Below are 15167 nucleotides of genomic sequence, written 5' to 3' on the forward strand. Positions count from 1 at the left end.
TGGGCTGGGAACCCGCAGGGCCCGAAGGCGGGAAGGGAGCGGGAAAGGGAGCGGGAAAGGGAGCGGGAAAGGGAGCGGGAAAGGGAGCGGGAAAGGGAGAGGGGAAGGGAGCGGGAAAGGGAGCGGGAAAGGGAGAGGGAAAGGAGCGGGGCCCGGCCCGGCCGCACCCTCAGCCCTCAGGGGGAGCCGCGCGGCGCTGGAACCCGAGCTCCAGGGAATGCTCGTATGGGCCGCGAATTCTGCCGCCGCTTCTGGGCAAGAACAGGCCAAGTTATTTTCTGTGGAAATTACATAAACACAGAAGTTTCACAGGACAAAAACGCGAAAGTGAAATACAGCACCACTTTCAGTGAAAAAGAAATAGTGAGTGTGTTGAAGCTTCTTCATTAATCAAGTAAGTGGAAATAATACTTCACATTGGTCAGGAAGAGCTGGGATGCTGAACCATTAAAAGCACTGGTATCCAGCTCTGCTCTTTACTCAGACATGAGTTTAGCTTCTCATACTATCTTCTGAAACTGGTATTATTTTTTACCAAAAATCAGATATTTTAGCAAAAGCTTTTCCTTTTAAATCACTTTTCAGGGCATTTTAAAATAGAAGCAACTAACCTCATCAATATACTTTAAAAATTTATATAGTTTTTTTTTTGTTTGTTTGCATAAAAAATAATTAGACATTTTAATAATTCAAAAATTACTATTTTTCTTCCAGACAAGACCTGGATTCACATCTGATTTCCCTCTCCTCTTGGTCAAACACAGCCAAGTTAGAGTAGTCCTGCTCTGTGAGGGTATGAAAATGTCATGCTACATTACATAGTAAGTAAAGTACTTCTAATACTGAATTTTTGAGTATTTGTGGAGTATAAATGTGAAAGTCAGCAAATTAAAAGAAAATTACAGATGTTTTGGGTATCCCCACTCCAGTGTTCCAGAGAGCAGTGACAGGACCCACACACTGAAACTGTAACACAGTGGAACCATGTACTCTGACTGCATACAAAAACCAGGGACTTAAGAACATCAGGAATTACTTTAAAGTCCAATTATAAAATAATAGAGAAATCTTACAGTGAAGATTGGTGATCCTGCTGACATTTTTTCATATGAATTTTGAATTTATGCCATGATGAATGAATTTGTTTCAATACTAGACAGGGGTAAAGAGTAGGAATTGCTTTGTTTGTAAGGGTTATACTTGATCTATGACATTACAGTGTATCTGAATTAATATTTTGGATTATGTTTAATATGTACATGCATTAATTGAATTACAACTATTCAGATAGAGAAAACATAGTAGTAGGGAATAGAACGGAATAAAGAACAATTCCCAGAGTAAGTATCTTTAACAGGTGAGTAGATTTCAGTTTCTTTAGATGTAATACTGCTAGAGATGGGCAGTACATAAAAGAAAGGGTAAATTATTAGAGCAACAAAAAAATTGTAGTTACAAAGAAATACAAATACTTGATTTAAGCTCCTCAGATACCAGCAGATACCTTTTTCCCCTGAGAGCCACTTACTGTGCATGAAGTTGTACACCCCCAAACTCAATATGACTTGAGAAGCATCACAGTACAATGATGGCTAAGTGTGGGACAATGAGACAAACCCAGGTCTTAGCAGAAAATGCTTCCTATCAGTATTTTGACTCCAGCTGCTACACATTTACTCATGTAAATTAGGTATCTTAATTACAGTTGGCAAATATTTATATGAGAAAATTAATATATTTCTGCTTGTCACGTTTGACAATAGCTGGTATTTTAAATAAAAATAGGACAATTTCTGAGATAGAAGGTTCTGAGCAGAATGGACTCTGGACTCTGCACAGTCTCCTGTGTGAGAGCTGCCCTGGTCTAGTGCTTGTCTGGTACAAGTGTGATGCAATGGGACAGGCTGAGCCCCTGAGACTCTGCCCAAGGCACAATTCTGGTAGCAATTTGTTCTGCAATACCATTTGAGTATTTCATGACTTGGCTTTCTCTTTTTTTGAGCCTGAATGTCAGAACAGTGATTAAGTGGAGCTTGGACTCAAAGAAAATAGATTTTTCTGATTTGTGTATTCTTCAGAGCATTCCTCTCCACAGGAATTTCCTTTCCCAAAATGGACTTTTGAGGGATCCTGTGCTATCTGATGAGCTGAAGTTATTTTCCTATTTACTGTTCTCTCTGCTGTGACAGTTTCTGACATTTGGCTAGTCTTAGCTTTAAATCTCTTTCCCACATACCTTCATAGTGCATTTCACATACAGGTGAAGGTGTAGGAGAGCGAAAGAACAGGGCTGAGTCTGGCAGTATATCAAATATCTCCTGGAAGCAGAGTACAGAACATCACTTAGGCAAGACTAGAAAGATCTTGTGACTAGATCTCCCTGATGATGAAGATAATGGCATAAGCATTTGAATGAATAACTAATTTATGACAAGGCAAAAATCTATCATCAAATTAAGTGTTTCTCTATGCTCTCCTGGCCCATATCCTGTATATACATCAACATCATTGTTTGATTTTGTGGGACTGCTGCATAGGTGTCTTCCTCTCTATGTATTTTTATCTGAAACCTGATTGTCGATCTTCACACACGTATCACCTGTCTTGTTCTCTGATGACACAATCAAAGAAAAATCAATATTTTTCTTTAAATGAGAAAAAGTAGTGAAGGTTCACTAAACAGATGGAAAAGTAACTTTTTTTTTGCCATTTAGAGAGTACAAATAAAAATTGATGTCAGAAGTCTGCAAGTTGAATAAAGTACAGTGACTCAGCATTTAACTTACACATAGGATTTATTATTTTCTGTCATACAGAAGTCAACTGAGGACCTTCAGTATGTAGCATGGGGAAGAAAGGTTTGGGACTATGCAGCCATACAGATATTCTGGAAACAGAACACCATCTTGACACGGAATCATTTCAAAATAGGATTACTTAGGCCCCAGCTCATTATCTAAGTCTGGAAAGCAAGCGGGTAGGAAACATGCAAGCATTCAGTTTGAGAGCTTAACACCCTCCCCTCCACAGGATTGAGTGGTCAAAATATTCTAGGACCCTAAAGCCATGGACTACAGGTAATGACTCAAACTTTTCTTCATGTGCATCCCATTATACATATATTGATTAATCTTGGTTACTAGAACATGATAATCCAGAAAACAGAGATTGAAGGATTTTTTTTTCTCTATAGACACAGGAGGAGATTTTCTTGCAGGCAGGAAGTTTGACTTAGAGGTGGGTCTCTTGTTTGTGGATATTACCTCATTCTGTGAAAGTCACAAGAAGTTTTTTCTACTACTTACACTGAATCTGGCATGTGCACAGGGTTTGTCCTATCTGTATTGATCTTGAGCACACTGATATAACTCTACTGCCAGGATGTCATGCCACACTTGAAAGAGGGTTTTTTAAAGAAAAGAACGAAAATAATTTCATTAAGCACAATTGTAAGAAAATTGCAAAAATTCCTACATACGGATTACGTAGGTGAGGATATTGTAGGTTAAAGTAAGTTAGTGAGATCAGTCTCAAAAGTGTTTTATATATTTAAGGTACATGGGTCAGACACTTAAATAAAGTGATCTTTATAAATGTGCATCTGATACCACTCACACTAACTTCATTGGGAGACGAGAAGGAGTCACTGTCACTCAGGTGCATAGATACAAAGTGTGATGGACTACCTGGGTAATCAGGCTGAGCCCCAAATTTGTGCGTGTGAACCTCTGTTCAGGTTCACCAGAATACTAGTCCAATACTAATCCAGCACTCTAGTCCAGTTTTACAAAAGATACTTCCAGTCATCATCTGCAAGTATACACAAACTCTATTTTGACCATCAGTGTCCTTGTTAAATGTGTCTGAGTCACAGTCAGCCCCTCCTGACGACTGAGTTTTTGAAGACATGTATTCATATTTTCCTGTGCAATACAGAAAGAACTTTTGTTGCATGTAATGCAAACAGTTGGATTCTTAGGACTTTGATTTCTTTAATTAGACAGTCTTCTGAGTAGTCTTTTAAGGAAAAGAGGGAAGCAATTTAATGGAATTCCATTATTAATTATTTCATACTTTAACTGCATCTAGATGGTTTATCAGGATTAGGACCTCATTAAGTTGAGTACTGTATAAAACCACAAGCATGAACAGTGCCTGCCCCCAGTGTCAGCTCCATTACCCTCTCTGAAAAGAGAATGTCAAGCTGAAAGCCAATCTGCAGATGTGGCTGTGGATTCACTTCTGTGTTTGCAGAACTGTGGCTTAATGGAGTGTACAGTGCAGATTGCAAAGAGAAGTATGAAAAGAAGGTCAAATGCAAGAAATAAACAGGTGTGTGTGCACACCTGTGCTGTGTAGCTTCTGGTTTTAGTTACCAAATGTAAAAACCAAAGAAATGACCAAACTCAGTATTCTTCCCCAGCTGATATCCAGCTTTTAGATAAATCACTTTTCTCTGTTACACATTTAGTTTCCTTAAACATACAGTAGTTGTCAATAGAAAGAAGCTAGGTTTTAAAATAGCTAAAGAAGACATTTGAGCTGTAATTTTTCCAAAGTTGAACATTAAAGCTTATCTAAAAAAGAAATCACATAATAGCTTTTGTTCAAGAGAGAAATAAGAAAATCCATATGGATTTTCTGCAAGAGATGAAAGCTTCTAATTATATTTGATATCAGATCTAAAAGCCCATTTCCAGAGAATCATCTGTTGTAATAAGGCTGCGATACTTCCCATTTTATCTTTAGTCCTCAGTTCCTGTGTAGGCCTGGCAAGAATGTCATCCATCAATGTACTAATGTTAAATCACCCCAGCCATGAAATATTAACGGAATGCATACAATTATGACTCCTAAATTGAAGTCTTTCTAGCTGTAATTTGTCATACCTACAATTGTACAATGTTATTAGTAGAGTAAAACTAAAAAACTACGTAATAGATATAGTGGAAAAATAGCATTTCTAGTACATGCATTAATATAGACAGGCCCTGAACCTGATTCAGCTGAGGTCAACAAGAGTTTTTTTTGACATTAGTGAACATAAAAGAATGAATTCCTAAATGTCTTAGTTCTGAGCAACAGATGAACACAAGTGCAGTTCTTAATTCCTTCATGCAAATATTTAGGTTTTCTGGAGCAAAGTAGAATGAGCATGCTTCTTATTATTTTCCAGATGGCAATAATATATATTGAAATATCAAAATATATATAAAATAGCCTTCTACAGTATGTACCTAGAACATGTATGTGATTTTTTTAACATATTCCCTGAAACAAACTGATAGACAATGCTAGGGGAACACATCCTAGGGACAGTCTTTGTGAGAAACATGGGAAGTTCTCGTGCCCTAGTTCTTCCGAAATTTTATAAAATTTGCCTGCTTACTTTATTATCATTTTATATGCCATGGACGTTGATGAGGCCCTAAGAGCCTAATCTAACTTTGAAGTTACCCCTGCTTTTAGTAGGAGGTTGGACTATAGACCTTTAGAGGTCAGTTCACACCTGCATTTTCCTGTATTGCTATGATTTTTCTGCATTTTTTTCTGTAATTCTTTGATTCTAGAAGAAGTTTCTCTAAGGGAAAAACGAATATATAAAGTGTCCTTTCCATTACCCCTATGCCACAAAAGCAGATGTCTGGGTTTTTATGCACTTATCTGATCACTTGTAGCAGTCCAGACTGCCTGCTGATCTCATTTCACACACTTATCTCGTCTGATCTTCAGTGTGTGTCTCAGCCTCTCCCTTTCTTTTGCTACACTGTATAAACATGGTATAATCTCATGCATTGAAAAAGCAAACCAAAATATATTATTAACTGATATGCTTTTCTAACTGTTGTTTCTTTCTCAGTGGTTAGGCTCAGTTTCCTCCCTGCAGTTCTGTCAGGCTCTACCAAACTGCTGTCTGTCTGCCTTGCTGTCTGCGGGCCAATCTTTCATTTGGGCCATAGCCCCTAGGAACACTTTCCTAATCAACCTCCAAACAGATATTTTATACTCAACTGCCTTGTGGGCCATGTCCAGTGAAGCCAGTGCTGCAGTTTTCCTTAAATCCTCTCATTCTCATTTGACTCTTGCCTCCATCTTTTTATTTCCTTTGCTTCCCTAATTTATTTTTTTTTAATAGATGATTTGGAAGAACTTCTCCCTTCCTCACTTTCCTGTGTGGTTCCAACCGTCTGGCCTTCCCTTTTCTTTCTGCAGATGTCTGTTGGTGACTTACTTCACAAATACAATTGTAGTTATCTGTATATAAAAGCCCTGCAGAGCTGCTTCACCAGTCCAGACTAGATTCTAACTTTCCAAGTGAAAAAAAAAGTAACTATGCCTATAGATACCACTTTTGGAGATGTAGTCTTTTTTTAAACTTAATACATTCATACATGTAAAAAATCTTTCCTTATTTTTCACTTTCATAACATGTCATTCAAGGTAGGCCAAAACAGGGCCATTATCTGAGACTGATTTCCAGGTCCTCTCCTTTAAATTTCACTGATAGTTTACTAAGTGTGGTGTTACTCTCTGTAGCATACAGACATCTTTGCCCATTCACAGAACAATCTCAGGTAATCTGTCACTTTCACCTGTTGTTACCTGTAACCTTGTCTTCTCAGGCTTTGACAAAGCAAGTTCACTGCTCTTATTCCAAATACTACTGCAAGGGGAGTGTTCTAACTATGCCATCTTTTTAGTTTCTTTACTGATGGTCTTTCACTGTTTCATCAGATGTATCTCCCTTATCTTTGCTTTAGAGGTCTTTCAGGACCTCATAATCACTGTTCACTTGGACCCTATGGCATCAGCTTTGATTGTTTCTCTATGAAGTTTTCAAATAAACTTTTACTCATTCTCTCATGTTTTGGAGAAGAGGTGAATACAGTGATAAAATCAGTGCCAGGAGGTATGAGAAGGAATCCAAAGAACTCAAGTGACTGATACTATTAAATAACTACCTACACCTGGCTTAAAGCTTGAACATTCTCCTGAATGAAGTCAGGGTCAAACAGTTTAGGCAGCACACAAGGCTGGTCAGGAATATACATTCTTCCAGCTCCATTGTTATCCAGCTTTCCAATGTCACCCTAAAATTTCCCCTTCTCATAATGCATACAGGAGAAAAAAAACCACTATTTAAACTGATGATGTGCTGAAACCATTGCTAATCAGCTAGACAAATATTGACACTCTCATTTTACTTTTCCATTCATGTGCATTTTTTTTGGTCTTTTGTCTTATCTTGGATTCTAACCACTCTGTGGGAAGTCTTTGTTTTTGCTCTTTGTTTGTACAATGTCTAGCCAGTGGGATGCTGGTCTGATTACGCCTCACAGGCACTCTAGTAACATGAATTAAAAACAATACCACTTTCTATTCCTGCTACTTCTACAGACACTGTTTGTCTGTGGGAAGCTGAATTCTATGGCTGCCTGTGTACCAACTGAACAATACCATATCCTAATCAGCGGTCTGCTGCAAAACTGTTAAAGGAATTGCAACAACATCACTGGGGACTTGAAGAGAGAAGCTAATTTAATTTTGATACGAATGAAAAAGTAAATGCAAAGACAGAAACCACAATTAAAAGAACCCCATATGTTATTGTATTTCATACAATAAACCTGAAATTGTGTCAATTTTCATTGTCACTTTATCAATTCAGTAAGAAGTTAAAAATATGGGCAAAGTGAAAAATAGACAAAAGGATCCCGTCATTTCTCCTTTCCATCACTTCATCTTGTTTAACATGTGAATGCCTACTATCAGAATATGATCAGAATTTTAAAGTTGATTAAACTTTTTGGTTAACAACTTTTACTTTAGTGCCTTACACAGGCATTGAAAAACACTGTTTCTTAGCCTTCTGTAAGAGCTTCATCTTTTACGAGGGCCAGTACTATGGTTCTTTATTTTATCTGAAAGATTATCATCTATCGATGTACCTTGTAAATGTACCTTGCTGAAGGTGAAAAATAGGTTTGCTTGATATTTTGCACTTCTAAAGGTGGTTCTAACTCCCTCAGTATGTAGACTGGGTTAAATACCACAGTATTACATTTATAGTATTTTGAATTACAATATCTCAGACCATTTATGCTGCTGCTAAAAGAGCAGATGAAAGATTTTTATGATGAGACTGAACATCTTCCTTCCATGAGTTTAGAGTCCTCCACTGACATAAAGAAAATGGAAGATTTTCCTTTTTTACCCTTATCTTGATATTAAAGAACAAGATAAAATTCTTCCTCCATTCATTTTGAGAATAAAACATTACTTTTATTTTTGTACCAGAAATTCAACAAAGTGCCTTGCTAAATAAATTATTGTGCCTCAAAGATCTTTATTCTGTCAAATCCAAAGTTCTAATTTCTTTAATCATACACTAGGTTAAGTTTATATTTCCACAGTAATGAGCTTCTGACTATGAACAAAAGAAATGAAGTTTGTCAAAAAAGTTAAGGTGCACTGCTGGAATTGTGCAAAAGCTTGCAAAACTGACCATGTTATCAGTGGTTACAGTCTTAAGTTGTGTACTAATGTAGTTTCAACCAAAATAGAATGTTAGTAGCCTTTTACTCCTATATGGCACCCACTTCTGAAGGCACTTCTGTTAATGACTGAGAGGAGGTAGAATACTTCCTTTTTAGATTTTATGCTGTGTGAAAGCCAAGCTCTACTGTTTCCATAATGCAGATATCTTAAGAGGGTGCAACCTTTGCAGGGCAAAAAAAACCTGTATGTTTCTGGAATTCTGACTTGGTAAGAATTACAAAAAGTTTCTCACTCCTTCCTGCCCTGTCAATCAGAAAAGACAATAATCAGTCCTATCCACACCCAAAGAGCCAAAAGCAGCAAAATTATCTGTATATCCTGTTTCACTCAGAGTCACAAGAAAGCTTATGGTGACATTTAGTCTTACTTTATAAAAGCTACACTAGAGATAATAATGAAGATGCAAGAATCCTGTTACTACTCCCAAAAATGTGGCATCTATGAAAACACACAAAGCTAAATTCCTGAGAATCTTGCTATACTTCAGCATGAGAACATGCAAGTGTAATTAATTAATGCCTGAAGGTAATTCTAGTTAACATCAGACTTCAGATGTAACACTGACCACAACTTCAGATTCAGATGTACTTTTGGAGACATCAGACATGCTGTTTCTTAGAGCAAGAGCAACATTCTACCAACTCCTTTGAATTCATGCACTATGCCATTTAAAATATTTACTTAAATATGTGCATTTTCATGAAAGAAACAGTGGTCTTCATACAGCACAGACCCTCTGAAGTTTTATATTTGAAGAAAAGGCAATTAAAAATATTTATTGGAAACTTCTAAACAAAACCAACCAAAATACAAAAATCAAATCTGGAAGAAACAGGTGAAACAAGCTGCTCATATTAATAAGGCCCAAGACAGATTCAAATTGAAACATTTTCTTTGAATATAAGTATGTTTTCCTGTCATTTAAAGTAGGGTTGGCACACATCACCTTTTGACATAACCATTCTGAATCTTTATTGTTGTGAAATGAAGTCACCATATTGGGGAGGGAGGGGAAGGAGAGGAATAGCTCTATTAATAGTGCATTCATATTTAAATTTTTGAGCAATGAGAACATTAAATGTCAAAAAAGATAAAAGGGAGGGCAGAAACCCGGACTTTTCTTTCATGTCTTCTAGTTTTTCTAACAATTCTAGAAAATACATGCTCAAAGTTCATTTTTAGAAAAGACATACATTTAAGTCTTGAAAAATTATTGTACTTGTGATTAAATCTAGATGATAAGTTAACATATTTACCTCATTTTATCAGAAAGATTGCCTCAGTATCAAGAATTGCTTGTTCTTGACTGATGCAGTATTTCATTATGGTATGGAAACAACTCATCAAAAATAGATTTGGGGAATGGGTTGGAGTTCAGTTGCCAACAGCTGACACCTTAATGATGGGTTTCCAGTTCAAGAATTGTCCATTCCCCTTGAGGGGATGAACAGTCTTCAGATGAAAAGCTTGCCACTGTAATGCTTGCTGAGGAGTCGTCAAGTGGAGACATGAGTTCAGTCCACCTACTGAATGTGTCAACTTGTGAGGTACCCTGAGGATTTGAACCATCTCGTGCCAGAAACAGTGTCTGATTGATAAGACATTGTGCTAAGTTAAGGTCTTCAGGAACAGAGTTTTTGAAATCTATATTTGAGTCCTGCACAGATAACAATTGCCTGAGTAGAGTCCAGTCCTGTTCTGCAAACTGTTGATCTTCAAAATCCATCTCTAGAACTGCTGTTTCTGAATCCATCCTCTGCTCAATTGCTTCTCCAACATCCATCTCATATATTGGAGAAAGGGTTTTTGAAGGCCGATGTTCATACATGCAGGTTTGTGCCATTGTGTCATAATCATCTATGTCTCCTGAAATAATTCACAATACTGTACAATGTAAAAATTGTAGATGATCCTCCCCTCAGGGCTGTGTAGAGCAAAATTTAATTCATTCAGGAAGGACAATCCAATCAGGTTATAAAAGGGGGGATGGAGGGTTATACAAAATTGACAAAATTTGAGGCATTTATTTCCTATATGAAAAACAAAGTATGATTTATAAATTAAGTTAAAGCAGCAATCACCACTGGTAATTAACAATAACCTCCATAATTAAGTTTCTGATACAGAAAATGACAATGTAAATATACACTTAATGCACATGAAATTTCTCATTTACTACATAAATTAAATTTAGACCAGGAGGTGCATAGAGGGAATTAATAGAGAATGATTACTGAATGGTGACTTAAGCTATGTCAGCTTAGAAGAGAATAAAACCAAAATTGTTTATCCACAGGCTTATTTCTACACTGCACATGCAAGGGCAGCTGCAGGCAAGGGCAAGCAAACTTAAAAAAATAGTACAACTTGTAATGTCTTCTTGTTTTGTGGTCTGGCTGAACATAGATCATCATCAGTGTTTCATTACTCTTGAATACACAATAGTTGTAATCAATACTATTGTATATTTTTGATGGGATAAACAGACTGAATTATTGGTATAAAGAAGACAAAACACAAAACTAGACAAGTATTCGTCTAGCTACATGAAACAAGTTAGAACTTTTTTGTATTATAAGCATTAGTTCCAAGTATAATCTCTCTTTTAGGAAATAAGCTTTTACTGGTAAAATTTAGAATTTTAGACATCTCATAAGCTCTAAAGCAGAGTTCAAACCTACTCCCACCGGTGTATATGGCAAATATTCAATTATATTCAGTGGGAGAATGATCCAAATTTGTATATAGTATATAAATAAATAAATTACAACAATAATGCATATAGCTGTTCAGGTAAACAGTTCAGTGCGCTTTAGTTAAGGTTATTACTTTAGTTATTGCACATCCCATTCAGACATACTATATGATGTCAAGCAGACAAACAAATACTAAGATTCCATCAAAAGCTGATGCTGTCAATGTTAGATTGGATCAAAAATAACGGAAGTACAGACAACTACATCCAATCTTTCTTTTAGCATTACATAAAATCTCTTTTCTTTGTAGTCAAGTTTCTCATTGAACAGCAGGGTATTGACGGATATTTCAGACAAGCATTCTCTACCCAAATGAAATACCTAAAATTTTTAAACATAGTTTCAGCCAAAATTACTTCAGTTCAGGATTCAATCCCAGACAAATTGCCAAAGCTTTCCCTATTAATTTGGTTTTGAATGACTGAATGTTTCTATTTCTGTACATTACCTGGAAGTAAATCAGTATTAGCGCATTCAGTAGTTGCTGGTTGACTGTCTCTCACTTGACTTTCCTGAGTCAGCATCTGATTCTTACTGGCTTCTACAGGTTTTGCAGAGCTGCTCTTCTGCACATCAGAATTAGTTTCTCTCTGCTGAAGATCCAGATGACATGGTCTTTCTTGAGATTTTACATCATTGTCTAAGTACTTATTGCACTGGTGAAATTCACTAGCCACGTCATTCTTCATATTTACTTGCTGGTTTTCTCCTGCATGTAGACTACCTGCTGAATATACTTTCTCTGGGCAATTTTGTTTAGTCATTGAAGCACCTTGATTCTCCTTTCCTGGGATTTCAGTATCGTGAAGATGTAGGAGAGAACTTCCACTTTTATCTGATCTATTGTCTCCATCCTTGTGCTGTGTACCATCCAGGAATCCATCTTCAGTTTCCAGTGAGTACCTTGAGTAAAATGTCTTTCCTTGGTGCTCTTGAGAAACACTGTCAAATACCTCTGAAGGAGTAAGAGAATCTATTGAGTGCTGACGTGAAGTGTGAGTTTCCGCTTTATCATCAGCTCCCAATTCTTCACATTCATCTACTGAAAGTAAAACGGATCGTTTGAAATTTTTAGTTTTAGAAAACTCCTGATTTGCAATATCATTGTCTGTTGCATCCTCGAAAGCTAAATTATCAATTCCTTGGAACTGCTGAGTAGGAACATTTGATGGGGGAAAGTTTTCTGCAACATTCTCTCCTTCGGATCTGTCATCTTCTGTTTCATCGGCAGACGAAGAAACTTGGTCTGCTTCCTGAGTAAATTGCGCATTGCCAAAAGTAGAACTTTTGCTTTCTCTAGCAGTGGTCCGTGAACCCTCTTGATGGGACCAAATTTCAGGTCTTTTTCTTGGTATTTCATCATCACTTGTTGAATTAACACGGAAGAGATCAGAACCCTCTTTTTTCATTTTCACTTCTATTCTTAGGCTGCTATCATAAATTTTTAATTCCTCAGGTGTACTTGTATCACTGCTGCTTCTTCCAAGAAAATCATGACATAACATAGTACTGCATTTAGAAATCCCCCTTTCATTGGATCCCTCATCATCCTGAGAGCCTCCGGCATCATAATCTTCTGATCTTGGTTTTATATCATCAGAGGATGTGGTTGCACTGCCAGTATCTGATTCAGGACTCTCTTTTGGATCTACAGCACCAGTACTCCAGTGGTCCACAAAGGGAATTTCTGCATTTTCATGGTTTTCTGGCATTTCCATAGGCTCTATAAGCTCTGTGTAATTAGGTGAATATTTTTCTGTTATTTGTTCTGTGGAACATTCTGAAGCATCATCTACATCTGTTGTAACTGATTTATATTCAGTCAGGGCTGATGTATCACACAGTTCATCAACAGTAAGAAATCCTTCCACATGGATCTGAGATGTCTCATCCTCTTTATCGGTTACTTGGGAGAAGCTTGACAAAGCATTTTCACCATAGTTAAGACCTGTTTCACAGTTTGTTTCATCACTCTGTTCATTGCAGACTTCTGTTGCTTTTGAATCTTTCACCAGTTCTCCTAAAACAACAGCCTTTTGAGTGGTTTCCTTGGAAAAGTCTGAATATCCATCATTGGAAGACTGTGCTTGACAGTGAAATTCAGCTGTATTATCATCTTTCTCTGGATCTTCAATCTTTCTAATTCCAGTCTGATCTCCACAGATTTGTCTTGTTTCCACATAATTTTGTAATGAAACATTCAGTTTGTGAATATTTTCTTCTGCAGTTTGAGGAGGAGAAGAAGATTCAGATTGTATTTCATATTGCACAGTTTCAGAAGCCTCTGGTAATTTTTGTTTATTGGATTGACAGGACTCCAGCAATTTATTGTCACTGCTACTTTTTGTGGCAGGTTTTAAGGATTCGTTTGCAGAACAGCATTCATTATTGTCATGAAGCTGACGTGTCACAGCATCAGCCATGTTTTTCTCAAGTTTTTGTCCTGAACCTCTGTGCTCAGAGGTGTGCACATTCTTCTGGACAACAGGAGAATCACTCCTTGAGTGCTTTTGGGCAGAGGACTGAGATTTTAATACAGCCGTTTTTTGTTTCTGGTCTTTACTATTTGTAATCTCAGCATTCTTTGATGGAGCCGGAGTCTTAGGTGTTATTTTTGAAGTGGCTTTTGTTACAGGTGTTTGTGATTGTTTAATACTCTTTTTCTTAGCTGAAGGATGTTTTTCTGGGAGTGTTGTCTGAACCAGGTGTTGTAACACATTTTTTTCTTCATTATGTTTTGGAGACGTTCCTGCTTTCAGTGAATTTGGTGATTCCCCCTGAGGTCCTAACAAATAGTAAAAAAGACTATAAAGGTTGTATGTGCCAGTCACAATTTTATGTTAATTATGTTTGTTTATGTTAAGAAACAAGTTACTCAACTTTTAATGTAACTAAGGGATTTAAGGCTTGTTAAAGAATTAATATTTGAAATAACAAATATAACAAAAATACCATCTTGGCACCTTTAAAGCAGTTCATAGAATATACATGCAAGAATCACTTCAGCCTGTAACCAAAGTAGTCATCCGTGGAGTAGAAATCAGCAGCTCTCTAATAATGCATACAAACACTACACAGCATCTTAGCACAGGAAGTGATGAGCACTGTGTTCAATTTATATTGAGAGGAAATGAGCAGAGGCAGGAAATAATTACATTAGTTATAATGTGATTAGAATACCCGAGTTAATGTCCCTGCTCAGTCAGAAAATACTGCAAGATCTTTAATGACCACAAACTGACAGAAGCTGTGTCTTCTATATCACAGTGCATTTAAGATAATATAACTTGAATATTGGAACTCCATCCTTAATGCTTTGTATCCTTCTAAAGCAGTGTTTCCTCTCTGTGTTCTACAGTGTCATTTCCTACCCCTGCTATCAGAGGGTTGAAATCAAGTTGATTTATTGAAATCAAGTATTTGTTTGGGGGCCAGTATGAGTAGCTCTACTGTGAGGGGGAAAACAGGAAAACACCAAAACAGGGAATCATAAAGCAGTCTGCAGTCCAGATCTTTGAGACTTATTACAAATGCTCGACCTACAGAATTACTGTTGAGCTCAGCCATGGTTCCAAATGCAGAAGTGCAGAAGATCAGCAAATGGAAGACTCTGCAATGCAGATTAAACAAGCAGAAGAAAACACCGACTGCCAGGGAAGATTGTCTTTTAACTATTTTGAAGTTGACACATTAATTTACATTTTACAGTTTAGGATTGTCATCAAAAGGGAAATATGGAAATAACCCAGAATTCTCCAGAAGACTTTTTTCCAAATAGTTGTGCTAAAAACCAAACAAACCTCAAAGCTTTGCATAATAGTGGCAGATCATTTAACTGCTGTATGAAACTTT

At 36.9% G+C, this 15167-nt stretch overlaps 1 protein-coding gene across 1 annotated transcript in view; it reads right to left on the bottom strand.

Moving 5' to 3' along the window:
* Nucleotides 1-9955: 9955 nt before the first annotated feature.
* BTBD8 (BTB domain containing 8) overlaps nt 9956-15167 on the bottom strand; it is a 33607-nt gene continuing 28395 nt past the window's right edge. The window contains exons 17-18 of the mRNA XM_062497588.1: nt 11764-14100; nt 9956-10425 (exon numbers count right to left, since the gene is read on the bottom strand). Coding sequence (XP_062353572.1) covers nt 9956-10425; nt 11764-14100 — 2807 coding nt within the window. The remainder of the gene's footprint in view (nt 10426-11763; nt 14101-15167) is intronic.

The sequence above is a fragment of the Cinclus cinclus genome, chromosome 8 (assembly GCF_963662255.1).
Source record: "Cinclus cinclus chromosome 8, bCinCin1.1, whole genome shotgun sequence".
Classification (NCBI taxonomy): domain Eukaryota; kingdom Metazoa; phylum Chordata; class Aves; order Passeriformes; family Cinclidae; genus Cinclus; species Cinclus cinclus.